The sequence below is a fragment of the Sciurus carolinensis genome, chromosome 7 (genome assembly GCF_902686445.1).
Source record: "Sciurus carolinensis chromosome 7, mSciCar1.2, whole genome shotgun sequence".
In the NCBI taxonomy this organism is placed as follows: domain Eukaryota; kingdom Metazoa; phylum Chordata; class Mammalia; order Rodentia; family Sciuridae; genus Sciurus; species Sciurus carolinensis.
The window spans coordinates 29,158,954-29,186,708 of NC_062219.1; the positions used below are offsets into that span (position 1 = coordinate 29,158,954).

The 27,755-nt window shown below is 33.3% G+C and overlaps 1 protein-coding gene across 11 annotated transcripts in view; it reads left to right on the forward strand.

Annotated features, from left to right (window-relative positions):
• Bclaf1 (BCL2 associated transcription factor 1) overlaps window positions 1–26,231 on the forward strand; it is a 31,285-nt gene extending 5,054 nt beyond the window's left edge. The window contains exons 2-14 of one of the 11 annotated variants that reach the window (XM_047557797.1): window positions 794–890; window positions 1,343–1,520; window positions 5,002–5,115; window positions 6,201–7,109; window positions 8,348–9,013; window positions 9,141–9,310; window positions 11,557–11,662; window positions 12,629–12,713; window positions 15,111–15,286; window positions 16,392–16,572; window positions 17,524–17,670; window positions 23,798–24,010; window positions 24,158–26,231. In XM_047557797.1, the coding sequence (XP_047413753.1) occupies window positions 5,012–5,115; window positions 6,201–7,109; window positions 8,348–9,013; window positions 9,141–9,310; window positions 11,557–11,662; window positions 12,629–12,713; window positions 15,111–15,286; window positions 16,392–16,572; window positions 17,524–17,670; window positions 23,798–24,010; window positions 24,158–24,163 (2,763 nt within the window). In that variant the 5' untranslated portion in view covers window positions 794–890; window positions 1,343–1,520; window positions 5,002–5,011 and the 3' untranslated portion in view covers window positions 24,164–26,231. Of the gene's footprint in view, window positions 1–793; window positions 891–1,342; window positions 1,521–5,001; window positions 5,116–6,200; window positions 7,110–8,347; window positions 9,014–9,140; window positions 9,311–11,556; window positions 11,663–12,628; window positions 12,714–15,110; window positions 15,287–15,419; window positions 15,560–16,391; window positions 16,573–17,523; window positions 17,671–23,797; window positions 24,011–24,157 lie in introns of those variants that run through there. The other 10 variants (XM_047557800.1, XM_047557796.1, XM_047557804.1 and 7 more) reach the window with 10 other exon arrangements.
• Window positions 26,232–27,755: the final 1,524 nt, after the last annotated feature.

A 27,755-nucleotide genomic window follows, 5' to 3' on the forward strand; every position in this document is an offset into this window, starting at 1 on the left:
TGGCCTAGGCTGGCTTTGCACTTGTACTCAGCCTCCCACGGAGCTGAAATTACAGGCATGTGCCACCATGCCCTGCTCTTGTTCTGGTCTGAATTTTTGCTCCCATAGTGTTTTGGACTATCCATTGCACATAATTGATAATCACTGAATGTTATTCAGAAAACCAACCTTTCCAGTATTGATAGCTGCTTAACATTTTGAACCAAATTTAAATTGATTTACATGGTAATGGTTAATTTAGGATGATTATGGACTTCCAGTTCATACTTGTTTCATTGCAGACTATTACTTGAATGTACATATATGAAAGTGCTTTTAGGCATACAGTTTAGAGTTCATTGTGATAAAAATCAGTTTTAGATAAAAATGAAAGGAAATGGTAAGAGAAAATAGCAGAGCATTAAACTCATTTTAGATGGTGTACACATTATGAATATTAACTACAGATTATCTGATGTTTTCATATGCCAAGATGACATTGTTAATTACTTTGAAATTTTATGATAGGTAGACAGCATATCTTTTTTAAGCCAAATTACTAAAATTAGAATTCAGGTATTTTAAAAGTTAAGTTGCTGTCAGTTATATGATAAACTGCTGCATTGTGATTTTCAAAAATGTTGTTGTACATTTTTGTGGTTTAAAATTTAGTGTTTCCTAAGTTAGTTTCCCCTTCCTTAAAATCACAAGTGCCTTTATTAGTATATTGCAGTACCCAGTGTATGTATTATTAATAGTGACTATTATTCAGTTTACCATAACTCATGTATTTTTTTTTTTTTATATTTGCTAGGAATTTGAATTTAGAGTTTAATTTCTCAGAACCTTCTCTTCAGGAAGAACTGTACAATATCTCAAAGACTATACTGACTTCTTGCTTAAAACCCAAGGTAAGTAGCGTTCATTTTTCTGTTTCCAGTTTACACTTATTTCATAAAATGTGACTGCTGAACTGGTAATTGAGATGGAATGATTAAAAGCTATGTAGTATGGAGCGCTTTTTTTCCCCCCTTTTTGGTGGCTTGTATGAAGTCAGATTTTAAGATAGTTTTAGAAAAATGATTCTTTGTTGTTGTTGTTGTCGTCGTTGTGTTTTTTGTTTTTTGTTTTTGATCCTGGGGATTGAACCCAGGGGCACTCTACCACTTTACCACTGAGCTACATTCCCCAGCCCTTTTTGTTTTTTAATTTTGAGATAGGGTTTTGTTAAGTTGCTTTAGGGCCTCTTGTGAGTTGTTGAGTCTGGCCTCAAACTTTTAATCCTCCTGTCATCTTGAGTCGCTGGGATTACGGGAGTATAACACTATGCCCGGCTGATTCTTTTCATCTCTCCTGCTTCTAGGTTGTGTATTTGCTTCTTCCACTTCTATAAAAACTTCTACTAATAAAGATTCAGAACATACAAAGCAATTTAAAAACAAAGCAAGACAAAAAGACCCTGCTGTTTTAACCCATCTTCCCTAATGCAAACAAGAGGAGTTCCATAACTTAACTTTTTCCCCCTCTACTTTGGTGTTAAGGTAATTAAAATTAATTCCTTATTATGTACCAAACATTGTACTACATGAGCTACATGTATCAATTCATTTAGTCCTTTATGAAGTAGGAACTGTACTTTTCTTCATTTTTATGATTAATTGCAGTTCAGATCAAGAAATTTGCCTAAGGTCACACCACTAAGGAGGTATCTTAGCCTGGCTTTGAATCCAGATAGTCTGGGAAGTTTTGATCTTCTTTAGCCAGGTATATTTTTATATGAAGGCATGAAAGAATTATGTCAATCCAAATTTCTGGGGCTCGGAGTTTTAAGTTAGTGGTCAAGTGCTTGCCTAGTGTGTGCAAGGCCCTGGTTTGATCCCCAGTACACCAATACACACACACACACAACAACAACAACTAAAAAAACTCCAAAATAACCAAAATTTTTTGGACTGATAAATTTATAGGTGTGCTTTTTTTTTATTTTTTTTAAATCACTTATTTGAAGCTTTAAATGTGTCTGTTTAAAAACAAAGCAAAACCCACATGTTTAAAAATAAACTTGCTGCTTAAAAAGACAAACAAAGATCCCTCTAGGTTCTGGGGAGTACATTCATTTAACAGTTATTTCTAAAATACCTATTGTGCTTATATTGCTGTAAGCTGTGTTAGAGCACAGAATGTATCAATGAACAAAGAAGAAAAGGTGATGTCCTTGCCTTAACCAAATTTTTGGTCCATAAGAAATAATCCATGGTTAATAGTGCCTTGTGTAATACTGTGCTTTTAGAAGTACCTGATGGGAGTGGTTTGCAGTCTTCCCCCCACCCATGTTTCTATGCTGGGGTTTGAACCCAGGGCCTCATACATACTAGGCAAACAACTCCTAAGTGAGCTATACCCCTAGCCTGGCCTGAAGCCTTGAAGAGTTTATTCTCCTAACCTAGTCTTTTTAATTTTGTTTGTATAAAACATTTTTTATTTGCACACCAACCCAGGTGTTCTGGATTGGAAAAGTCTACACAATTCCTGAACTGTTTGCTGGAAAGTACCATTAGCAAAACAAAATACCTCAAGAGCTAAACATCAGAGTTTGTAGATATGCATAGCACAGAACCTTTGTGTCTAAGTAAATCAAAAGTGTTTGTTTACTTAATGATTAATACAGTAAACATGGATTTTTATCTAGCTGTTGGGATCTTCAAAATCATTTACAGCTCTGGCTTTTTAAAAATAGTTTTTCTGATTATCTTAGTGGAAGAAAAATCAAGTTCTTGAAATACATTTCATTACACTGAATGTTAATTACATATGTAATTTATAAAGTTTGAGAAAGGCAGTATTTTGAAAGCCAATAAAGTGTCACAATTCCTGATAATTTAGAGTTCTTATTTTAGAGTTTATAAATGTGATTGTCACCAGTTTCATTGTATTGTCAAAATAAAATACAGTTTGCCAAACCAAATTTGTCTTTGTTCTGCTGGATATCGGATTTCCCTGTGTGAATGCTAAATTTCCTTTATAAGAGTTGTAGAATTCTTATTCTACCTTTTTGAACACTGAAACCTGCATTTTAACTTGTGTCTTATGTGTGTCTTGCTTACTTGGGATTGAGAAGAAGAGAGTAGAAGAAAAAGGTGATAGTTTGTCTATTAGAGGATAGTTCTGTTGTATTTGAAATACTTACCTAAAATCTTGAATTTTTCATTTATGTTCTTTGAAGAGAAAGTATGTAGACAGAATCTTTACTTTTTCTGCAATTCAACTAATTTTAATATCTCCAAATACTATTTTATAGTACTGAGCAAAAAGACTAGGTAGGTAAAATGGTTCATTCAAAAATACTAGGTTCTAGGAGATATGATTTAAATATATGAGAATTGCTATTAGAAGTTTAAGTTGATTTTTATGGAAACAATGACTTATTTTGATAATAAGTCAGTAGAGATTTGGAAGTAGTTCCACAGTTGTCCCTTGAACACAGGTTTGAACTTCATGGGTCTACTTTACATGAATGGTTTTGGGAAATTCATGACAATTTGAAAAAATTTACAGACGAACCATGTAGCCTAGGACTAATGGAAAAATTTCTAAAAAGGTATGTCATGAATGGATAAAATATATTTAGATAATAGTTTTTTATTGTTTACTAACATAAAATGCACATCTATTAGAAAAAGTTAAAATTTATAAACACTCATAGGCAGTATGTGACTTCGTTTGCTATTGAGAGATGTAAACAAATGTAAAGATGCAATACTTAAATCATAACTGCATAAAATCAACTGCTGTAATTTCATAACCACCGTTTGCTATTTTTGTGAAAAGTGTTGTGAATATCCACTTAAAATGCTGGTCATGATGCTAATAACCATCTCTGTGAGCAGTTTATTTCTCTAGAAAATTTTGTATTGTGTACCGTATATAATCAGTATGGCATACAAAACATATGTCAGTTGAGTTTTGTAACTTGTAAGACTTCTATTCAATGGCAGTTTATTATTAAGTTTTCGGGGAATCAGAGGTTATATGTAGATTGACTGTGTGGGGGTCACTGTGCTTAACCTCCTAGTGGTTGTAAGGGTCAGCTGTATATGGCAAAAATAAATCTAGAAGTTTAAGACTGTATATAGTCTTAGGACTCACTGAAAAGTTGAAAATGAGACATTTGGTATGTACATGCAATGATTGTTTTATGAAGAGTAGATTATATGAATCAGTTCTGTTAATTCTATACCCAGGGAATTCTAATTTTAGCATTTGATACCATATAATGTTTTAAAAAATTAAAGAATAGTGTGCAAGTTTTCTTTTTCTTGTAGTTGTAAATTTCTCTTGTCAGTAATCTTAATTTCTGTATCTTGTCCTTTTTCATCTTACCAGAAAGCTAGAGTACCCTAGGCCTTGTCATGTAAGTCCGTTTTTATTCTGTCATCATGACTACTGAGAACAAGCAGAGTCATGGATGACTTCAGCTTTTCAGAGACTTTATGACCTTTGTTTCTATTAGGAACTTATCTATTATTACCACTCAAGGCTGTATTGTATACATGGTGTGGTCAGTTTAAGCCCATTTCAAGGATGTGAAGTACCATGGCAAAGTCTAGATAGTTTTTTTTTTTTTCCCCCCAATACTGTGCCATTTGCATTTTCTTTGTTTTAGGTTCCTTATCTGTAATGGTTGGTTATATCTTTTTATTTTTTACAGGAGAGGTAGGTATTTGTTGTGGCATGGAATAACATCTAACATGTTGCTGCAGTCTGATATTGCTCTTTTTAGTTTCTGTAGCTGTTGCCTTTTTGATTTGAGACAAGTGGGGCAGTACATAGAAAATTTCCCTTGTTTCTTCAATATACAGTACTTGCCATGCAGGTGAAAACAAGGTTTTATTTAGGAATATTGACCTTTTGAAAAGAGCAAGGACCTGTAAAATTCATTTTGTATCTGAAAGTAAGTAAATGATGTATGAAAATTTAATCAAATTGTGATTTTTAACCTTTTTTACCCTTTCATTTGACTAGGAGAAAAGAAATGGGTCGTTCCAATTCTAGATCACATTCTTCAAGATCAAAGTCTAGATCACAGTCTAGTTCTCGATCAAGATCAAGATCACACTCTAGAAAGAAGAGATACAGGTGAATTAATGTTTTAGTTGCTTGAATAATGATAATCATTAAGAGCTAATATTTATTGAGTGCCATATATATTTAATTTTCTAAGAATCCTGTGGAATGGATCTATTGTTAATGCCCTTTTAGAGTTGGACAATAGAAACTTGCAAATTAGTAAATGTCAGAGCTTAGATTTGAATCTACCAATTGAACTCCAGATCTGATTCTTGTATTGTTCTAATGTATAATGGATTTCATTGTATTTTTCCATTATGCTAAGAGATAAGTTGGATAATGTAAGAATTACTTGGTAGTATACAATCTGCATAGTTTTTTAAAATTTTCTTTAGTTGGCAATGGACCTTTACTTATTTATATGCAGTGCTGAGAATTGAGCCCTCACATGTGCTAGGCACAACCCCCAGCCCCTGCATAGTTTTTATTTCTGACTCTGATCTTTGATTTTTTTGGGGGAGAGGGTGGTGGTATTGGGGATTGAACCCAGCTCAGTACACTACCACTGAGCTATGTCTCCTGACCCTTTTTATTTTTTTGAGACAGGGTCTTTCCAAGTTGCTGAGGCTCACCTTGAACTTGGCACTTTGCTGCCTCATTATCCCAAGTACCTGGGATTGTAGGTGTACAGCTGGAATTTTTGAATTCTAACAAAGAAGTACTTTTTTGTTTAAAATGATTAACTCTGGTTGTTTTTTCAAATAGCAATACACAACATAGAAAGTTGAAATCACCCATTGAAAATAACTTAGCTGAATGCCAATGGCATTTCACTGTGTATAATACTGTGTAACCTTTCCCCCCATTCACAATATATGATGCAGTGCCATTATATTTTTTTAACACTGTCTCTAGGTGACAGCCTTCTTGTTTTCCGTGCCTTCATTCCTAAGGCCTTTATTTGTTCTTTCATTATTTACCATAGAAGTAAGTCTTTAAAATTAGAAACAGTCAAGTTTTGTACAAATGAGTTTTTTTAAAAAGTATACATTTTTGACTTCGATTATTTATACGTTATATTCAACCAGAAATACTTAGAATGGTAGGAATGACTACTTTATTTTTTCTTGCATTGATATTTACTTTATTTTTAGTTCTAGGTCTCGTTCCAGGACATATTCAAGATCTCGTAGTAGAGATCGTATTTATTCTAGAGATTATCGTCGAGATTACAGAAATAATAGAGGAATGAGACGACCTTATGGGTACAGAGGAAGGGGTAGAGGGTATTATCAAGGAGGAGGAGGTAGATATCATCGAGGTGGTTATAGACCTGTCTGGAATAGAAGGCACTCTAGGAGTCCTAGACGAGGTCGTTCACGTTCCAGGAGTCCAAAAAGAAGATCCGTTTCTTCTCAGAGGTCCCGAAGCAGATCTCGCCGGTCATATAGATCCTCTAGGTCTCCAAGATCATCATCATCTCGTTCTTCATCCCCATATAGCAAATCTCCTGTCTCTAAAAGGCGAGGGTCTCAGGAAAAACAAACCAAAAAAGCTGAAGGGGAACCACAAGAAGAGAGTCCTTTGAAAAGTAAATCACAGGAGGAAACGAAAGATACATTTGAACATGATCCATCTGAATCTATTGATGATTTTAATAAGTCAGCCACATCTGGTGATATTTGGCCTGGCCTTTCAGCTTATGATAATAGTCCCAGATCACCCCATAGTCCTTCACCTATTGCTACACCACCTAGTCAGAGTTCATCTTGCTCGGATGCCCCCATGCTTAGTACAGTTCATTCTGCAAAAAATACCCCCTCTCAGCATTCACATTCCATTCAGCATAGTCCTGAAAGGTCTGGCTCTGGTTCTGTTGGAAATGGATCTAGTCGATACAGTCCTTCTCAGAATAGTCCAATTCATCATATCCCTTCACGAAGAAGCCCTGCAAAGACAATCACACCACAGAATGCTCCAAGAGATGAGTCTAGGGGACGTTCCTCATTTTATCCTGATGGAGGAGATCAGGAAACTGCAAAGACTGGAAAGTTCTTAAAAAGGTAAGAACTAACGGAAGGTGGTATTTAGATTATATTATTAGTAGTTCTTTTAATTTTATTTGGAATTAATGTGACTTTAAAAGTTGCATTGTGATACGCATTGGCTGTTTTTACTCACAACTAGGTACCTACTTGATGAGATAAATCTAGATTGTACTCCTTATATGGTGGACTTTGGAAACTAGGTGTTTTAGTGTTCCTTTTAATTTTAACCATTTTCAGTCAAGAATAAACAGTGTAAGTGAGGAGAAATTTAACAGTGTAAAGCATGACCAATAATATGTTAAGAACCATAAAACTAGAAATTGGTAGAGCATTGAAAGCTTTTTTTATTCTTTTCACCACTAAAATGACCTTCATAAATGGTGCACTTAGGTTGCACATTCTTAGGTGGTATTACAGACATTCAGTTGTCACTGTTTAATAAATTTTGCCTGATTTAGAAAAGATGATTTAATTTGATTTTTTTCAGTACCTTTGATGACATTTACTTTGTACTTTAGACAATTACTTTGTCTAAATTTTGATTTCAAGCATTGTGAAAAATTGCTAATAAATTTGGTTCTTAATGTAGTATTGATTGACTTAAAAAGTGAGGAAATAGAACAAGATGTTATTTATGGTATGCTAGCTTAGAATTAATGTTTTTATTGACTGATACTTAGTTTCCATTTAATATTTCCAAGAATCATTTTCTAGAGCTAAGTTATGAACTATTTTGTGATTCAGATAGAGTATTATATACCTTTATTAATTGCATTAAAGTCCATTTGTTTACATGATAGTTACTCTTGTTTATATGATAAGAAGTTAATGGAGTAGAAATGTTGATGATAAGTAGAATTCTAGTAGATTTGTGTATTAGTCATTATTGGTTCTTGGTCTCAAAAGTTAAATATAGGCTATGTATTACAACTTAAATGTTGTATATTGTAAGATGTCTGTAGAAATATGGGTTTGTTAATGCAGGATTGTGGACTGACGAAATGGAATAGGTTTTTGAGATCACTTTATGCATTTTAAACTTTAGGATATCTAATGTAAATTTAAAAGTCAGTATATGTTTTATATAATACTTTCAATGATTTTGTTTAAAGTGAGATTTGAAAAAAACTTTCCTAGTAGCATTATTTTCTCTCATTGCTGGTCCTGTGGTATTGGGCAACACATTTAAGTATGCAAGTAATCTACAATGAATGCAATCCAGAGTTACTGTCCTCTTCTTTGCTTATTCACAGGTTCACAGATGAAGAGTCTAGAGTATTCCTGCTTGATAGGGGTAATACCAGGGATAAAGAGGCTCCAAAGGAGAAAGGATCAGAGAAAGGGAGGGCAGAGGGAGAATGGGAAGATCAGGAAGCTCTAGATTACTTCAGTGATAAAGAGTCTGGAAAACAAAAGTTTAATGATTCAGAAGGGGATGACACAGAGGAGACAGAGGATTATAGACAGTTCAGGAAGTCAGTCCTCGCAGATCAGGGTAAAAATTTTGCTACTGCATCTCATCGGAATACTGAGGAGGAAGGACCCAAGTACAAGTCCAAAGTTTCACTGAAAGGCAATAGAGAAAGTGATGGATTTAGAGAAGAAAAAAATTATAAACTTAAAGAGACTGGATACGTAGTGGAAAGGCCTAGCACTACAAAAGATAAGCACAAGGAAGAAGACAAAAATTCTGAAAGAATAACAGTAAAGAAAGAAACTCAGTCACCTGAGCAGGTAAAATCTGAAAAGCTCAAAGACCTCTTTGATTACAGTCCCCCTCTACACAAGAATCTGGATGCACGAGAAAAGTCTACCTTCAGAGAGGAGAGCCCACTTAGGATCAAAATGATAGCCAGTGATTCTCATCGTCCTGAAGTCAAACTCAAAATGGCACCTGTTCCTCTTGATGATTCTAACAGGTAATTCCACATTGATGCCCAGTAAGTAATCTATGGGTTGTTAGTTGGTAATCTGAACGTGGTGTTTTCACATTCAAACCAATGGCATATTTTGTTTGTGTGTGTGTGTGTTATCAATATGTTTCAGACCTGCCTCCTTGACTAAAGACAGGCTACTTGCTAGTACACTTGTCCATTCTGTCAAGAAGGAGCAAGAATTCCGATCCATCTTTGACCACATTAAGTTGCCTCAGGCCAGCAAAAGCACTTCAGAGTCATTTATACAACACATTGTGTCCTTGGTTCATCATGTTAAAGGTATGCTTAGTGTGTTTAGTAATGTGAATTAAACTTCTCTTGCATGCAAATGAAAATGATTAATTATACTTTATTTTACCCCAGGGCTAGCAGGCTTACAACAAATCCTATTAAAAATTAAAAAAAAAAATTTTGCAGAAGAGATGTCAGTCTTTGACTATGTCTAGCATCGAGATTCATGAAGATTTTTAGTTAAAAGTGAACAAAATGATAGAATTAAAATATTCTATAAGTCTACGTTAAAATTTATAGATACATTTAATGCTAAAAGTATAAAGGTGTCATAGTGTTTTTGAAGTACAGAATGCTCAAAATTTGTCTTTCATTCATATCTATGACTTGCAATAACAAACTGTTGGCAGAGATTTGTAACAGTGAGGCATTATTGTTACTACTGTTCTAAGAATTTGTTATATTTTTAAATAAATCTAAACCAGAGGAAAATAGTATTAACTTCCTATCTGTGATACTTGATTTGTTATGATACTTAACTTGTCTTCTGGTTTACCATCATTTTAAAAAATTACCAAGATGTTTAGAGGGGAAAAAAGTGTAAGAAGTTTAAAAGCATCTTAGATAGTGATTACATAAGTAGTGACTAATTAGGATCATAGGACATTTTTTTAAAGATCCCTAGGGGATGAGAGTTGTCATTTCAACTAATGATTTTCTGTTTTCATCAGTATGTAATTCTGGCGTCAATGTTACTAATAATTTTCAAAGATTTTAGGGTATGACTTTTTGGGCAATTAGGTTAAGTTGTTTTTATTTTTTTTTCTATTTAATAGGTTCATTCTCAGGAACCTCCATGGCAGTTAAAAGCCTTTTTTCTTTCTTTTTTTTTTTTTTTTAGTTTGTCATGAGAACAACTCATAATAGCTGAAACTTGTCACTAGTAACTCTTTAATGGGCTTGGTATTTCAAAACAGTGGATAGTTAAATGAATTTTTGGCTGTAATTACTTAAACATGGTAACAAAAGAGTTTTGCTATAAGTAAGATTGTGAACCAGTTTATGACCATATTGTTGTGGTACATAAAGTATGAAACATTAACATTTTTTTCTTTTTTCACCTTTTTTGACCTGTCTCCACATTTTACAATTTATTGTTGAATTTTGAGATCAGATTTTGATAAATTTTTTCCTTTTTCATTTTCTTTTTTCTTTTTACAAAAGAATTGATTATAGTTATGTTTCATAATTGGTATTGTGCAACCGATCTGAACAGCTCTTACTTTATATAGAGCTGAAAATGCCCAGTGATGTTTTCTTTTTCATTGTAACTAGGTCCTGGAATATGTTTTGAAATGGCAAAATCCATGTTTCAAAGTAAAATAGCTGTTGAAAGATACAGGCAAAGTTGAATCTTCTGTCTTCCTGGCAAAAATGGCATAAAAACTGAGTTGCTAGCTCAAATTCCTGGGTTTCATGGAATTATGATTGAGGCACTACCCTTGTAGTGGCCGTTTCACGTTTTAATGATTGGTTATGAGACATGTGCTGGATATTGGGCGGTAAGTTGACACAGATGTATGTTGACCTGTTAAGCAGATAGCTTGCTTCATAATGTAACATTTCATAGCTCATGACTTTTTACGTCTTTCTATTTTACATTTACAGCATATATCTTGAACTGGTTCATAAACTAATCAGTATCAATATTATTAATTTTAAAATGATTTAAAGAAAAGACAACAATATCAGATATATTGTCAGGTTTGCCACGATGCCAGATTTTTTGAGTAATTAGTGAATATAATAAATTAAAATATTTTTCCAATTAATGGCAGTGTTCACTTTTTTCTTAAAGCCATTTCTGTTATGTCAACATAGTTCTTGATGAAATAATTGTATCAGTTTACCCAAACCATCTCTATAGTTCTGTATTTTTTATTTTTTTGCAAAGAATTACTTGAAGTAGCTTCATTGATTCATGAATTGACAAGGTATAATTTTGGGCATCCACATGTTTCTATTTAAGGAAGTAGTGCATTATTGTGAATTTAGACTTGATTTAATCTGTTGTTCTTGGATTATATGTAGTATTGGCAGGGACCTGTGAGGAAATTTGCAATCAAGAAGTTAAAAAGGAAAGGGTAGGAATTTTTTGTAACATTGATTCTCTTCTGCTAGGTTTCTTGAATATTTTTATTTTCTTTTCACCTGCTACATGCCCTTCTGTCACAAGTGAAAAAAATCCCCTCTTAAAGATACCTAATTCGGCAGTATTTCTCCTAAATCAACAGAGCAATACTTCAAATCTGCTGCAGTGACCCTAAACGAGCGATTCACTTCGTATCAGAAAGCCACTGAAGAACATAGTACCCGACAAAAGAGCCCTGAGATACACAGGTATGTGTAGTATTGAGTTTGTGTATTAAAATGTTATTTTGATAGGAGGAAACTGTTCAAACAAGATTGTGCAGGAAATACGATATTCTGCTCCAAGTAAACTTTGGTTTTCTTCCTCATTTATACCTTGAATAAATACATTTCTAAGTCTTAAATTTTATAATTTTCTTGATTTTTTCAGCTAGAACTTAACAGTAGTCACTCTGAGGTATGGAAATTAAATAGTTATCAATTCTTTTCTGGGGGGAGGGTGATTAGATGAGTGAGGGCCTAGACTAACCCTTCAATTTTCTAAGTGTGTGAAATAAAAATGCTTGATGAGTAGTACTTTTTCACAAAAATAGTATGTAAGTTGACGGTTGTGTTGTATTCCTGGCTGTATTACTTCATTGAATTGTGAGGAACAAGTTAATTAATCCTAGATATCAATTTTTTTCCCCTGCATAAATAAGGATAGTACTTTGCAGGGTGGAGGTGATGGTGATACTGGTTATAAAGTATCTAATTCAGTGCTTAGTACTTGATTGCTGTGGTGTGGATGGTGCTTTCTCAAGAAGCACTGGGAATTTGCAACTGGTATTATCTTAGGAGAGGTACAGAATAAAAACCCAAAAGATTTTCATACTGAATATGAAAAAATATTTATATGGAATAATTAAAGATAGGAAAAGTATTTAAGAAGCCAGTGAATTGTATTCATGTGTTCACTGAGGAAAATGATGTGTTACACTTGCACAGTGATTTTTAATATTTATTATACACATTTTTTGATTAATATGTTTTAAAGATCAGGCTTCACTTATATGAATAGGTAGCTGAAGCATTTTCATTCCTCCCTAATGGAAGAATTAAATTAATAACCTTATTGTGAGGCAATTGTGAGAGAAATAACTTGTAGTATCTCTCACAAAATGTTTTTTGAACTAAAAAATACTATGATTTTAAATACACTTTATTTACATTAAGGAGAATCGACATCTCTCCAAGTGCCCTGAGGAAGCATACCCGTTTAGCAGGGGAAGAGAGAGTTTTTAAAGAAGAAAATCAGAAGGTATGTTTTTGAATATACTTCTTTTCCTTTTAAGTTCAGCTTAATGGTACTGTACTAAATATAATTTCCTTAAGGCAAAATATTTATAGATAACTTCTATTTTTAACTTGAAATACATTATATTTATGGTAGTATACATAGTGCTTCTTTTTTGAAGAAATTAAGCTGACACTAAAATACTTTAAATTAAAAACAAAGGATTTTTAAAAATGTTAGCGAAAAGGAAATATTTAGTCCTAATAAAATGTAAAGAGCCAGTGGGTGGACAAAGGAAGATGATAAAAGCAAAGAGAAGTTACATTATGGTTTCTATAGAGTTTTGAGATGGATAAATTAGAATTTGTGTGTGCTTAAAATAATAGCACTAGGTTCTTCACAGAGAGCAAGAAGTAATCCCTGTACTGTTGGGACATTTTTGATGTAGGCTATAGATAGGCATTCTGTAAACTGATTTATAAGTGAATCTTGAAAGAAAAAAAAAAAAGTTACTATTGGTATATTTGTGTATTGGGATGGCTTTTATACTTATAAAGAGCCTATGAAAGATCAGGCATGGGATTGAGGGATTTAGACGGAATGGAATATGGTGCTTCAGGGGACTTTGATAAACCTGATATTTCAAAATTGAAACTTTTTAGGTAGAGTAGCCTATAGAACAAATGTGTCCAGTAGTAAAAAATGTGCAAAAAAAGGTGGAAAGGGAGCAAATGTCTGTTTTGAATAGATAAGGGAGCTTTTTTGAAAATATTGCTTGGTTCTAATTCTGGCCATCAGTAAGTAGTCTCTATTACATTTGGAAAATAATGAACTTCTTGGATCTTGATTTTTCTAACTAAAAAAAGAATACATTTGTTCATATTTGTGGAATAATTGGGCTATTTTGAAACATTGGCACTTTTATTCCTAGAAGCTATTATTGACAGCGATAGTATACAAAATTTTTAAGAGGGCATGCTATATTAATTTATTGGGTCGTGGAATCTAGAGCTTACAAAGAAAGTGATTGCTTTGCATGGGGCATGTTGGTCTTAGAAAAGCATACTTTTTGAGAAGTGAATTTTTTTTCTTGTGCTTTTACCTTCAATACTTTGGTTTCAATGTTAGTTAATTTTGTTTTCCCCCAAATTTAGTCTGTTCTTGTGCTCTGACAGTGAGTATTTTTTTCTCTTCTTGTTACTCAGACTAGATTTTGATCTGGAAGAGAGAGAATAGTGATAACTGATGGATGGACAAGAGGATATGACATTGGTTTTTATCCTTCATCTTCCTATCTGAATAATTAAATGTTAATATGCAATTAACGTATATATAGTTTTCAATTCACAAAGTAGTTTCATTTGTTACTTGTGGACTTGGTATTACCTAGGTGAATAGGAAGGTTTTTTGCTTTTGATTAGATTTTTGTTACCCTAGGAGCAAATAGGTGAGTAGTTGTTACCATTTGGAGATAAATATATATACATATATATATGTGTTTGTATATATATATATACACATTTTCAGTTTTATGAATGCTTGTGAATATTATAGCTAGACTTCCCAGAGTAAATACTTCTTATTGTTGAATACTAGCAAGGATGTCCACATTGCTTAGCGTCTTACTGATGTGTAATTTCTCTTCATTCCTAGATGCCTCTTTCCATCTTCCTAAATTATATAGTATTTGAAAAAGCAATGGAACAAGAAGGAGGTGAATTGTGACCCAGTTAAACTAATGTCCGTTGCAATACCTGAATTGAGAAAGGGCAATATATGGTCCAAGATACTGAGTACAGGATTTCAAATAATACCTTTCTGGCTTTGTTTTAAACCTTGTTCAACCTCACTTGGTTTCATTACTCATATTCCACTTGCATGTTATGGAAATTACAGAATTCTTACTTTTGAAGTGCTTTTTATTCAGTTTGTCTACTGACTTGGGAAGAGCTTGATGATAATGAGGCTTAGTTAATGAGAATCATTACTTTAGGATTCTTCAACTTTATAGGCAGAAGGCTACATCACATTTTGAGATTATAATTTATCATTCATCAACTGTTTTCAAAAAATGTATTTGGAAGGATGAGGGATAATTAATGAGGATGTTTTGAGTGGAATGTTTTTATCTTTTTAGTATACAAAAGTATTTTGGGAATTACTTTTAATAAAAACCAATATAATACTCAAGATAGTTTTTAGTAATTTCTCTAGTCCTACTGCACTTGTGTATGCATATATTTAGTTTAAAAAAAATCAGGGGAAAAATTCAAACTAAGGATGATGGTAGTACATTATATGATCTTTTTTTTTTTTTTAATACCGGAATGCCAATTTCTTGCAGAAACTGGCATGTCTATATGTGTACATGTATATTTTGTTTCTTCCCTAAACTCTGTTATTTTACATTGTCTTTTATAGGGTGATAAAAAATTAAGGTGTGACTCTGCTGATCTTCGGCATGACATTGATCGCCGTAGAAAAGAAAGAAGTAAAGAACGGGGGGATTCCAAGGGCTCCAGGGAATCCAGTGGATCAAGAAAGCAAGAAAAAACTCCAAAAGATTACAAGGAGTACAAATCTTACAAAGATGACAGGTAATTGTTAAAATTGTCTGAGTTAGGTTTTAGCTTCTAATTAGCCTTTAATAATTGTCAGCTTAATTGCTTTCAATTTTGACTATGTAATCGAATGTTTAAATTTAAACAATTAAAATTATTTGTTTTACAGCAAAAATGTATTTGTCTTTTACACGGCTTATGGTGGATGAGGACAAAAACTTTGGAATAGCAAGCTAACACTGAAAAAAAAAATGACAAATTAATGTGTCCTATTATCCAGGCTACATCAGGAGGTTGGACTTCAATGCAGTGCATTTCTAGAAACAGTTTGTGTAAGAACTTTGGTTCGTTATGCTTGATTCCGCACTTTTTCAACTCATAACACCCAGAGTACAAAAATTTTAAACTGATAATCTAGTGGTTTAACATGGGAGAGATGGGTGGGGAGGAAGGACTAGGAGTAGCAATGTGTATTAGTCTTTTCAAAATAATGTTTCCATGGATACTGTTAGCAGTGGTAAGAGTTATCAAAGGTATGACCTTTTCAGGTGTTGGATTAGAATTCATGTAAATTTGATCATCATAGAGTCAAATAAATAATAGGAATACAAAATATTGTAGATAATTGTTTTTCTTGCTGTTCTTTAGGTAAATGGTGTGTTTAACTTGTGTATTTACAATTATGATTGGTATTTGCAATGTCATGTGCTTTTTATTTCTATATTGGTGTTATGGCCCAAACCATACAAACTGTTCTCACCCAGGGTGTACAAACTACAGTCATTTTTAATCTTGGCCTTAAGAACCTTCTTTTTCCTACTCCTCTTTTCCCTTTTCATTAAAATAAAAGATTCTGTAAGTTAATTTAAAAGTATTTGGAGAACTCTACCTCATTCTTTAAGTTAACAGTCTACTAGTTTAGACCATAGCATGTTTTTTAGTAGTGGGTGTAAAACACTGAAGGAGAATGGAAACAGACTGTCAAAGTTTAACACCCAATTATTTTACTTGTGTAATGATTTTAATAGGGGATAGTTTTTTGTTTTTTGTTTTTACTTAAATATCCTTCTTATTACTAAGATTCAACAGGGTTCTCTGTCTTTTTAAAAATTGTACCTTTTTTGTTTTCTTTATTTTGCAGTAAACATAAAAGTAGAGAGCAAGATCATTCTCGATCTTCGTCCTCTTCAGCATCACCTTCTTCTCCCAGTTCTCGAGAAGAAAAGGAGAGTAAGAAGGAAAGAGAAGAAGAATTTAAAACTCACCATGAAATGAAAGAATACTCAGGCTTTGCAGGAGTTAGCCGACCACGAGGAACCTTTGTAAGTAATAAGATTGCCTTAGATTATTTGATATAATTTTACTTTATTTTATACATGGGAAGTCAAATATATGGAGAGTATCTGTTATGCGAGTCATTATTCCTAAAGTCAGAATTAGTCTTGCAAAATGAAATGGTATTTGAAGTAATGTTTTCATTAAGAAATACCATTTTGAAATCTTGAAGCATCTTATGAACTAGATTTTTAAAAAATTTTTATATTAATGAGCACATGTAGTCCTTAGAAACCTGTCAATGAAAGTTATTGATGGAGATCTGTTTTTTTAAAAAGCAGTTCGTTTTTCAAAAGCTGTCGTGAAACCTTAAAAAGTTTTATATGTTCATCTCTTACAGCTATTTTCATTTTGCCTGTTCAAGTCCTTGCTTATATGTATCAGTCTTAGAAATAATGTAACTTTTCTTTCTATTCTACCTTGCATACACATTGTCCTCATGTTTCCATAAAGTTGTTATAACCATTTAATGATTTCTCTTCTTGCCACTTTAATTTGTAGATTCAAATTTATATCTTGAGCTATGTCTAGTTTCTAATTGGTAGGATTTATTAATTAGGTCATGTGGGAAGAGACGTGTTTTTCTTACATGGTAATAGATGTTGAATACTTGGACTCCTGTGATAATTCAGACGAACTAGGCAACTCTTAGCTAGTAAAGTGGGAGTGGGCTTGTTTGTTTTAAAATATTAGTCCAGGCCTTTAAAGTGCAGTAACATATAGATTAAATTTTTTTTTCTTTTTTTTTTCCCCCCTAACTATCAGTAGGCAGAATTTTTTGAGTATGGTATACAATGGTTGTTCTTTTCATCCTCAGTGGCTATAAAATTAGATTCAGGTAGAAATGGCAATTTTTTATTGTTGCAGTAAAATTAGTGTTTGCATGTGACTAAATACCTTTGATTGCATTACTAAACGATTTTGTTAATGTTAATCAGTTTCGAATTAGAGGCAGAGGAAGAGCCAGAGGAGTTTTTGCTGGGACAAATACTGGTCCAAACAACTCAAATACTACTTTTCAAAAGAGACCGAAGGAAGAGGAATGGGATCCAGAATATACCCCAAAGAGCAAGAAGTACTTCTTGGTGGGTGTTAGAAATCTGTTTATTTGATTTGCAATTATTTTCAAAACATACTAGGTGAATACATTTGAGTACAGATATCCACTAATATGAGAAGATTCACCATAATGTGGGAAACCTTTTCAAAAAATCATTACTCAGATGATTCAAAGCTTTTTAAAATGTGGGTCCCTTTACTTCTGTTTATTCTTTTTTTGACATCACATATAGGCTGATCAGGGTCAACTAAATTAAAACACCTGATTTGATAGCCACGTTCAAAGAAGAACATTATATTATGTTTGAGTTTAATGTATGTTTCATATCTGTCTATAATTTTAGACAGTGACAGTTGTAGAAACTTCTTTTTTCAGAGATTCCCTTTCATCAGTGCTGTTTGTTTAAAGATGGAAAATATTTTCATACTACTTGTAATTAAGGGTCTTAAGGGAGCTTATCATTTCATTGAAGTAAAAAGAAGATAAAAATTAAATTTTAGAAAGCTTGCTAGATGCACCAATTTAATGCTTCCTTGTGATGTAGAAGTAGTTTTCTAAGAATAAAGCTAGAGGTGATGAATTCTGAAAGATAACCAGATGAGGATGATAACTTTCTGCAGTTTGTCATGGGGGAAAAGGGTCTGTACTGCATTATAGAGGCAGACTTAAAATGTCAAAACTATTAACTAAAAGTATTCCTGTTTTTAATCATAGCTTTTCAGGAAAGTCATGCTTCAGAGGCTAGTATGAGAATTAGTTGCTTAGTAGAAGCATGGAAAAACAGTAATGGATTTAGAAGATTTTTGTCGTTCATTTGGCATTTCATAAATACAGTTGACTAAAACTGAAAGTCCGTGCAGGTCTGCTTTATTGGAGGGTAAAACTGCATTCTGAAGTGATCTTCTATTTTGTTAGGAAAATGAAGAATGTAATTTATTCAAGTTTATTTCCGCTTGCCTTTTTTTTTTTTTAAATCAAGAGTTTGAAAAAGTTACATAAGTTTGCATCATGTTTGCTCAATTTGTGCCTTTTTCATGAGAAACTTACACTAAGTTGCTTTTGAGTTGACAGTCTGGAAAGTAAAGGGCACTTAATTCAGTAGTAGATGCATCTACTTTTTGATTTGAGTTTATGAACAGAACACTGTTTTATGCTAGGTACTAGGAAAGGAAAGACAAATATGAGATGATATTTAAGAGACCAGTAACCGAAACTTTCTAAATATTTATGATGGCTTTTTCCAAAGGAGGGAATTTTGGATTTTTGCCAGAAGACAGTGACATTGTAGAGGAACTTGGTTTGAATCTTGAGCCCAAAAGGTGGGCAAGACCACCACAGATTGCAGAAGGGGTCAGAAAACATGGTATAGGGAATTTCAATGCATTGGATCATATAAGTTTGGGAGAACAGAGAAAAAGCACGTCAGACTGGGAAATACCATAGTACTTTAATTTGGGTTTTAAACAGGATTTGGAAGAAACATGATTTTTGGAATAGTTAGAAGTTTTGAGAAAAGATGAGAAGGCATTTCTGGGGATTTTGAGACCATCTAGTTTGGTGAGTTTGGTAGTAAGAGGAAGAAATCTAAGCTAGGGAATCTAGATGGAAGATATGCCTTTGTGAAGATAAGTTCTGTTGTGGACAGGTTGTGACAAGGAGAGAAATTCAAGTGGAGATGTCCAGTGGATAGTTGCTAATACGGTTTTAAATGAAAAAATCTGGGTATCATCATCTTCTAAGGTCACCATTATAGTCATGATAAGACCAATCAGAAGGGAAGAGACTGAGACTCATATTTCACGGGTTGGGGGAATGAGTAATAGTAAAATACCAGAGAAGTAAACCAAGTGTGAAAGTTCAGGTAGTTAAAAGGGATTGAGAGGTGATCAAGTACATAGTGATTGTTTGCCACTTCACTAATTTACAGATACACAATTTAGGTCAGACCTCCTGCCATTCTTTTAAATTTCAATATCATAGATTTTACTTTAATTTGAGACTTATTTTAGGTTGGCTTTTAATTAGGTAGTAGATTATTAATAGGAAAGATTGTGTTATTTTAAGAACTTAGCTACTTAGAATTAGCAGTAATTTATTCACTTATTTTTTGCTGTACTGAACCCAGGAACACTTTGCCACTCAGCTACATCCCCGGCCTTTTTTAGTTTTTATATTGAGGTGTGATCTTGCTAAGTTGCTGAGGCTTTTCTCAAAGTAGACTCCTCTTGCCTCAGTCTTGCAAGTAGCTGGGATTACAGATATATACCACTGTGCCTGGTATTCGCTGTAATATTTTATGTGTTTCTATTCTGGGCTAAATTTTGAAAAATTATTTATTTAAAACTGTACTTACGCATGTGTCACACACTGATATTCATTAGAACATGAAGTAAAATTAGCACCTGAATGCCCATATTTTTTCCTTATAAATCAATTCCCAGACTTGATTATTTTGGTTCTTATTTTTGAATCATTGAAGTAACAACTCTTAACCTGGTATGGTGGTGCAGTCCTATAATTCCAGTGACTTGAGAGCTGAGATAGGAGGATCACAAGTTGGAATCCAACCTGTCTCAAAGACTGGGATGTATCTTCATGTAGAGTGCCTCTGGGTTCAATACCCAGTACCAAAACAACAACAAAAAAGAAATAGCAACTTTAGTGTTGTGTGTGCCATCCCCCCAGGGATTGAACCCAGGGGAGCTTAGCCACTGAGCCACATCCCAGCCCCTTTATTATATTTTATTTAGAGACAGGTTCTTGCTGAATTGGTTAGGGCCTTCTTAAGTTGCTGAGTCTGGCTTTGAACTTGTGATCTTCCTGCCTCAGCCTTCCAAACTGCTGGGATTATAGGCATGGGCCACTGTACCCAGTGCAACTTTAGATTTTACATGAATATTTGCACTTAAAAGTATTTTGCATCTTTTTTAAAGAGACTGAACTCTTAGACAACTAGTGTTGAGAATAGAAATATAATCAAAAACAGGATCGGAAGAATTGAAATTTAAGTTCTTTCAGAATAATCAATTATATAGAAATTTTGCCCATGTTGATAAAATGTTAGTACTAAGTAATAATAGGTAGCATTTACTGAGCATTATTATGTACTATGGTAGGTGACATTCTTAAATGCTTTACATGTATTAATTTATTGAGTGTATATGAAATCCTTTTGCGCTGGGGTTATTCTGTTTTTACAGATGAAGAAAAGTACAGAGTAGCTTGACTATTATGTAGCTAATAGTAATGTGGTATTTGAACCCATCTATTGGACTCCAGAGCCAGAGTTTTGAAAGTAATATACCACTGATTCTCCAGTTCTGAGTTATAGTAGCATTTCTTGAATTCTTTTATGAAATTTCTTCTTAACTGTTTTTGCAAAGATGGGGTAATATTTTCAGTAATAAGAACTCCCAGAAAGATGCTAGTCTAAAATAGAATGTGAGTGAGGGGTGAGTTTGAAGAATTGGAGTAAATGGGAAAGTAATGAAATAGGGTGGTTCATGGTATTGAATTCATGTATCTTCAGAGCAAGAGAAAGTCCCTGGAGGGGAAGAGGGTGTGGGGGGAAGATCAAGATTGGAATTTTGGTAACCCTTTGAAACTTGATTCTATGTATGTGTATTTTTTGTGGTGAGGGTGATCAAATCAGGATCTGACCCTGAGTTGTGTACCCTTAGCCCTGAAACTTGATTGTCCTATGGAGAAGGAATAAGAGGATCCAGAAGATCTTAGTTCTAATATATACTCATATTTTAGCTAGCTTTTGACCCTTTGTGAAGTAATTTATTTAATCTGAAATTATTATTTTGGTATCAAGGATTGAATCCAGGTGTACTTAACCACTGAGCCATATCCCCAGCCCTCTTTTACAAAGTACTTTTATTTAGAGACAGCAAAACACCAAGTGGGTCAGGACCTCGCTGAGTTGCTAAGGCTGTTTTTGAACTAGGGATCCTCCTGCCTCAGCCTCCTGAGATGCTGAGATTAGAGGCTTGTGCCACTGTGCCCTGCTTTAAATTACTTAATTCTTAAAATTATAATGAGATAGAAATCTTGGATGTAAGAATTTGAGGACAAAGAGTGTGGTTAGCATAAATAAATCTTGTTAACTGCTAGGACACCTTCTGAAAGACAGTTGTTTATCAAATTCCAGATGGTTTTACTTCTAAAAATAATGGTCAATTTAAAGTGGCATTCAGCTTTACCACTGCCTTTTCTATTTCTCCTAGCTCTTGGTTGCCTTGTACAGTTAATGATTTATCAGGCTGAGATTTATCGTCTGTGAGTGATGATCATTAGGGATTTCAATTTTGTGTCACAATTTTAAAAAATCTCTTAACTCAGGGATAGTTATCAGAATTTTATGGAGGATTTGATGAGTAAATCCATGTTATGTACCCAGAATAAAGCTTTACCCATAGTAAGCACTATAGAAGCATTATTATTACCACTATTATTTATCGAACCAGCAGCTTTTTACTCATCTTTTTATATTCCCTCAAGACTACCTACTCCTCCACACCCCCAGTTGGTTGACTGAACCTGGGACCACACATGTGCTAGGCAAACACTTGATCATTGAGCTTAGTCTCCAGCCTAAGACGATCTCATTTTATTAAAATGAGGAAATAAAAATTCTCAGGTTGCCCAGTTATGGTTGAAATCTTTTAAACCTGTGCCTTTATTCAAACTTTCTGCCTCTTCCCACAGATATGTTGAATACTGTGTCAATACCAGAAACAAAAAACTACACTCTTAGAGTTGGGTGTGTTAATGCTGTACACAAATATGAAATTATATAATTGAGTAGTTTTTATTTTGAGTGGCAGACTATTTTAAAAGTTTATTAGACTTGCAATTAAATTCTTCCTGATGTATTTAAATTTTGTTTTTTGCACTTCTAGGGATCAAATGCAGTGTGTTACACACAGAAAATGAACTATATCTGTAGCTATGATGTGTTTAAATTCATAGTTTTGATAGTTACAGAAATCATTCCTTATGGGGTCCTGTGCACTGCTACCTTGTAATCTTTCATTTGTTTTGATAGGTAGCGATTGGTAATATTATTTCATTATAGTATGTTAATTACTTGTATAATCCCAGCTTTGTAAATCATACAAGAGGGTAATCTGTATTAAATGAACATGCACAAAGGCATATTCTATGTTGAAAAAAATTATATCACATAATATTTAAACATTTTTGTGACTTTTGGGTAGTATTGCTTAGTATTAGTACTCCACAAACTGTACAGTATTCTGTTTGCATTATGCTTGTTTCCTTGAAAGGGGCATCATTTTGCTTTATTTCCCATTTTGTGGGTGACAGATTTAAGAGTTTGTAAATTCAGGTGTGCCTACAGTTCATTAAAGGTTACATTCAGGAGACCTTTACTTTGTATTTGCAATGTAATATTCTGCTCATCTGCCAAGTTGGGTAGTTTTCAATTTTGGAGTTTTGCTTAATAGAACGATTTGTAAGTTGGGGGGGAGCATTAGTATTTGAATATAGTTAATGAAAAATTAAGGTTGAAATGTGGTAGCTACAGTACTTCAAGTAGGTGAAGAAGAAAATAGCTGAGGCATACTCAAGGGGCTATACTATCTTGATTTGTCATTAAAATTCCCTAGCCAGATTGGTATGTACTATACATTGATCTGGATTTAAATCTTAATATAGTATTTTAAAATCTGCTTTTATCTGTAAGGTATAATTAATACCACCTATTTTTATTTTGTGAATATTATAAGGACATTTTTTATGACTTTGCCACATCTTTATGACTAAAGAAATTTTTTTGTGAAAATGTCTGATATTTTTATCTCATAACATGAGGTATAATAACCATGGAATTAAAGTTGATATAATACAGAAACCACAAGAGTTAGAATTCTGAAAATTAGTGGTAATTTATCAGTTGAGATTCTCCCAGCAATTGTTTGGGCAGTCTTTAAGGGGTGCTTGGGTTTCTAAGTATTCAGATGTTAATTACTCTCTTTGACAGTGTTTTTACCATGTTTTAAGATTAACCAGTCTCTCAATACCCGGTCTTTAGAAGATTAATTACATTAGTTATGATTGGAGAAGTAGTCTCTTTTTACAAGAAAGATTTTTTTGATGATTTTTTTTTTTTAACCTTCCTGTAGCATGATGACAGAGATGATGGTGTGGATTATTGGGCCAAAAGAGGAAGAGGTCGTGGTACTTTTCAGCGTGGCAGAGGGCGCTTTAATTTCAAAAAATCAGGTAGCAGTCCAAAATGGACTCATGACAAATACCAAGGGGATGGAATTGTTGAAGATGAAGAAGAGTCCATGGAAAATAATGAAGAAAAGAAGGAAAGACGCAAAGAAGAAAAGGTAGATAATTTCACCTTATAATTCTGACATATTTTCTCTGGTATCAGTTTGGTGGGTAAATTAGTTAATTTTCAGTTACATGGGATTATAGTACATTTTCACTGTCCTTAATCTTTATTAATCTTTGATTTCTCTATTCTTCCTCAGGAATAGTGTATCTGAAGTAAATTGGCAACAGAGAGCAGAACTTGCACCCACCATTTTTTTTTTTTTTTACCTGATTTTTGTTTTCAGATAAGAATGTAAGCATTTTACTTAAATTTTACTGTTTGCAAGTAGTCTGTAGAAATTTTGTTTTAAGTCTTCAAATATCTTGAAAAATAGTAGACTGTATGTTGAAAATTGTACTGAAATAAAGTAGAAAATTGTTAACGTACCATATTTGTAACTATCAACTTTTAAAAAAAAACTTTTACTGTTTTTGTTACATGCATTGTAATTCTGCTTTGTCTATAAGATATGGTCAAGTACAACTCTGTGAAAGTTCTGATTCTCTTTCTTCCCTGTTTGTTAATGTTTTATTCTGAAGTAAACGTTAGCTCTACATACAAATCCCTGAACAGAAATTGTTTATAGTGACCACACTAATTATTTTAACTGTATACATCTGTTTAACATCTTCCTTAATTTGAACACTACATTGTAGGGTGGCTAACTTTTGATGTATACCATAAAGTTGTTACTTCGGTAAACTATGCTAGTTTAACACTTCAGCAAATGTTTAAAGAAGGTAGGAAAGCTTTGCCAGTGACTAAAAAGTACAAACTATTAAAAGTTAGATTGAAAGGTTTGAGAAAATATTATTTTTACTGAAAGCAAGCAGTGGCCTATAAAAACATTCTTATGAGCCTTTCCTAATTTAGTTTAAAATTCATTGTTTTCTTTTGATTCTTATTTGATAGTTTGAGTCATGGTCTTAGATTTCAGCTATTTGAGAGGACACTGGTTTGTAATATTGCAAGTAAAACCCCCGAGTCCCACAGAATATCTTAGTATTAAAGGAAAACAAACAACAAAACCTGTAATCCTGGTGTTGGTGTGGAGGAGGATTATCCTGCAGAATAAATTTGATGCATCAGTATATGATTTCACAGCTTAAATATTTATTTGTGCTTTTGAACAGCTGAAAATTAGTTTGTAGTATAACCATAAGAAAATAGACACAGCATATTGTTCATTGGTACTTTAACTTGTTTTTCTAATGTCACCAATAAAAGGTTTTGGCAGTGTTGTAGCATTGATATAACTTGGTTTTTATTTTATATTTTCCCCCCCTTTTCAGTTGCAGTTTGTAAAATGATTTTTTATTTTACCTTCCAAGGGTTCTATGCTTCAGGTTGAGATGATCTTTTAAATGTAAATTAGTTTCTATGTTTATGTTAATAGCTTTTTAAAGGAATGAAAATCTGAAATGAGTGAACTTCAGCATTGTTTTTGTTTTTTAAACATAAAGCTAAGCACATTTCATTTTAATTCAGCCACTGAATTAGTTGTATATGTTTGCATTTAAAGAAGATAATGCTTCTGTTGTAAAATTTTAAAGATCTTAAGTGTGTGGCTCTTTCATCCTCAATTTTGATGATTTGCAATGTGTCTAGCACCTTGATTACTGCCAGGGACATTTGCTAAGAGCTATTAGAAACCAAACTAAAACCAAAGTCAATATACATGATATTTGTGGCCTAAAATCCTTAGTATTGCATGATTTCTCACTTTAATTTTGTCTTTCTGAAATTGTCTAGTGAAACAGGAAATGTCTGCTTAAGTAAGTTTGTGTTGGTAAAATCAGGATATAACTAATAATCTTCTATTTAGCATAGCGCTTATTAAAGCAACATGGATTTGATCCCCCAACAGAATTTTCATGACTGTTCTGTTTTGTACAAATACATACAACTTTTATTTTGACTTTTATTTCATTCGACACTGAATCCCTCTTTATAATTGTGTGGTTTTGCTTTTCTACTTAGAACAATAGAGAAAATGGGATGTGCTGAGAAATTACTGAATAGGGAGATAAATGAAATTGAAAATAAAACTGCTTAAGTCCTATGGGCAGGTTACATTCTAAGTGCAAATGCATTGCTTTAATCTTTAGTTACTTTTATTATCTCAAAGGAATTTGAAGAAAAGCATATTCTACCAGAATATAGGAGGATAGGGTGATTGTGAGAACTCTGCCATAGAACACCGTTATGGATGTTTATTTTTTTTTCAGAGCCAAGCAAATAAAAAGTGGTGTTTATTTTTTTAAGCCACAGTTTAACTTTATACTTTATGACATGTTATTAAAGATGAATGATTCCTCTTGGTAAGGATATTTGTGCCAGGAAATAACTCTTTGATACTTGCATTAACAGACTTCCTTTTGCCTAGAGAAGGGAAATAAAAATGAACCAAAGGACATTTCCAGAAAAAATAAGAAAGCTGTTTAAGAAGGCCATGACTCAGTTCCTAGGTGTGTATACTTTTCAACATCCTAGGAATTTTAATATATAAAGCAAAATATGTTTTTTGAATTGCAGTCTTCAAAGAATTGCTATTGTTCCCCTTTGTCACAGTTAAAATCAGCGTTGGGAATGAAATTATAATTTGAGAAAAAAATATTACCCAATAAGAATGAATGTAGATGGTTAAACGATTCTTACTCAGTGTGATGTATAATGATGCATCAGGGACCCTTGTAAATTGTCATATGCCAATAAAATGTCATAAGTGGTAATAGCGGTTGTTTGTTTACCTGATTTTGAAACTATTTCTGTCTATTCTACATGACTGATTTCTGTGACCTATTTCTAGATTTTAGAATATCATTTCATCTGTAAGTGAAACAAATGTGTGGCTTGATAAATATTTTTTTAATTTCTGAACTTTCTCTTTACTGATTCTTCTTATTTCCCCTGGGAAAATGGAAAATTTTATAGTTGGTAAATCAGAACTGTTGTTAAAAAATGTACAAGAAATTGCTGGTTATGGTGGTATATGCCTGTAATCTGGCTACTTAGGAGACTGAGACAAAGCATCACAAGTTCATGGCCAGACTCAGCAACTTAGCAAGACTTTCTTAAAGGCTGGGGGTGTAGCTTCATGGTAGAGAGTCCCTGGGTTCAGTCCCCATGATGAAAAACAAAAATAAGAGATTCGTGGCTTAGTTCTGTCCTTGTGTTAATATGATATGGGACCTTATTAGGCATAATATGGTAGAAATCACTCCTTTCTAAAAATACAGTAGCTAGTTAATAACTAAGAGGAGTTAGTCTTTGTAGTCTTCAAGAAAGGTCTGGCTTAATTCTTACAATTGTGCCCTTTTAACTTTTTATACAAAGTATTTTCACAGGACTAGGTGTGCTAAGACAAATTGACACATTTTTGTCTCATACAGATGGCAAATACCCTTTAAAACTTGGTTACAGAAGTAAACTAAGGGTGTGAAAAAGGATGTATAAGATCATTGGTAGCTTAGCAGTGCTGAGTAATTTTAAAGTATACTTACTGGTAGCTTAGCAATATGGGTAATTTTAAAGTATATTTATTCATTGGGGATATTAGGCACGTGGTACATCAATGTGGTTTTTGATGGGAAGGTATGGGGGACTGAACTCAGGGACACTTGACTACTGAGCTGCATTCCCAGCCCTATTTTGTATTTTATTTGCTTTTTGTCATGCTGGGGATTGAACCCAGGGCCTTGTGCATGCAAGGCAAGCACTCTACCAACTGAGCTATATCCCCAGCCCCATTTGGT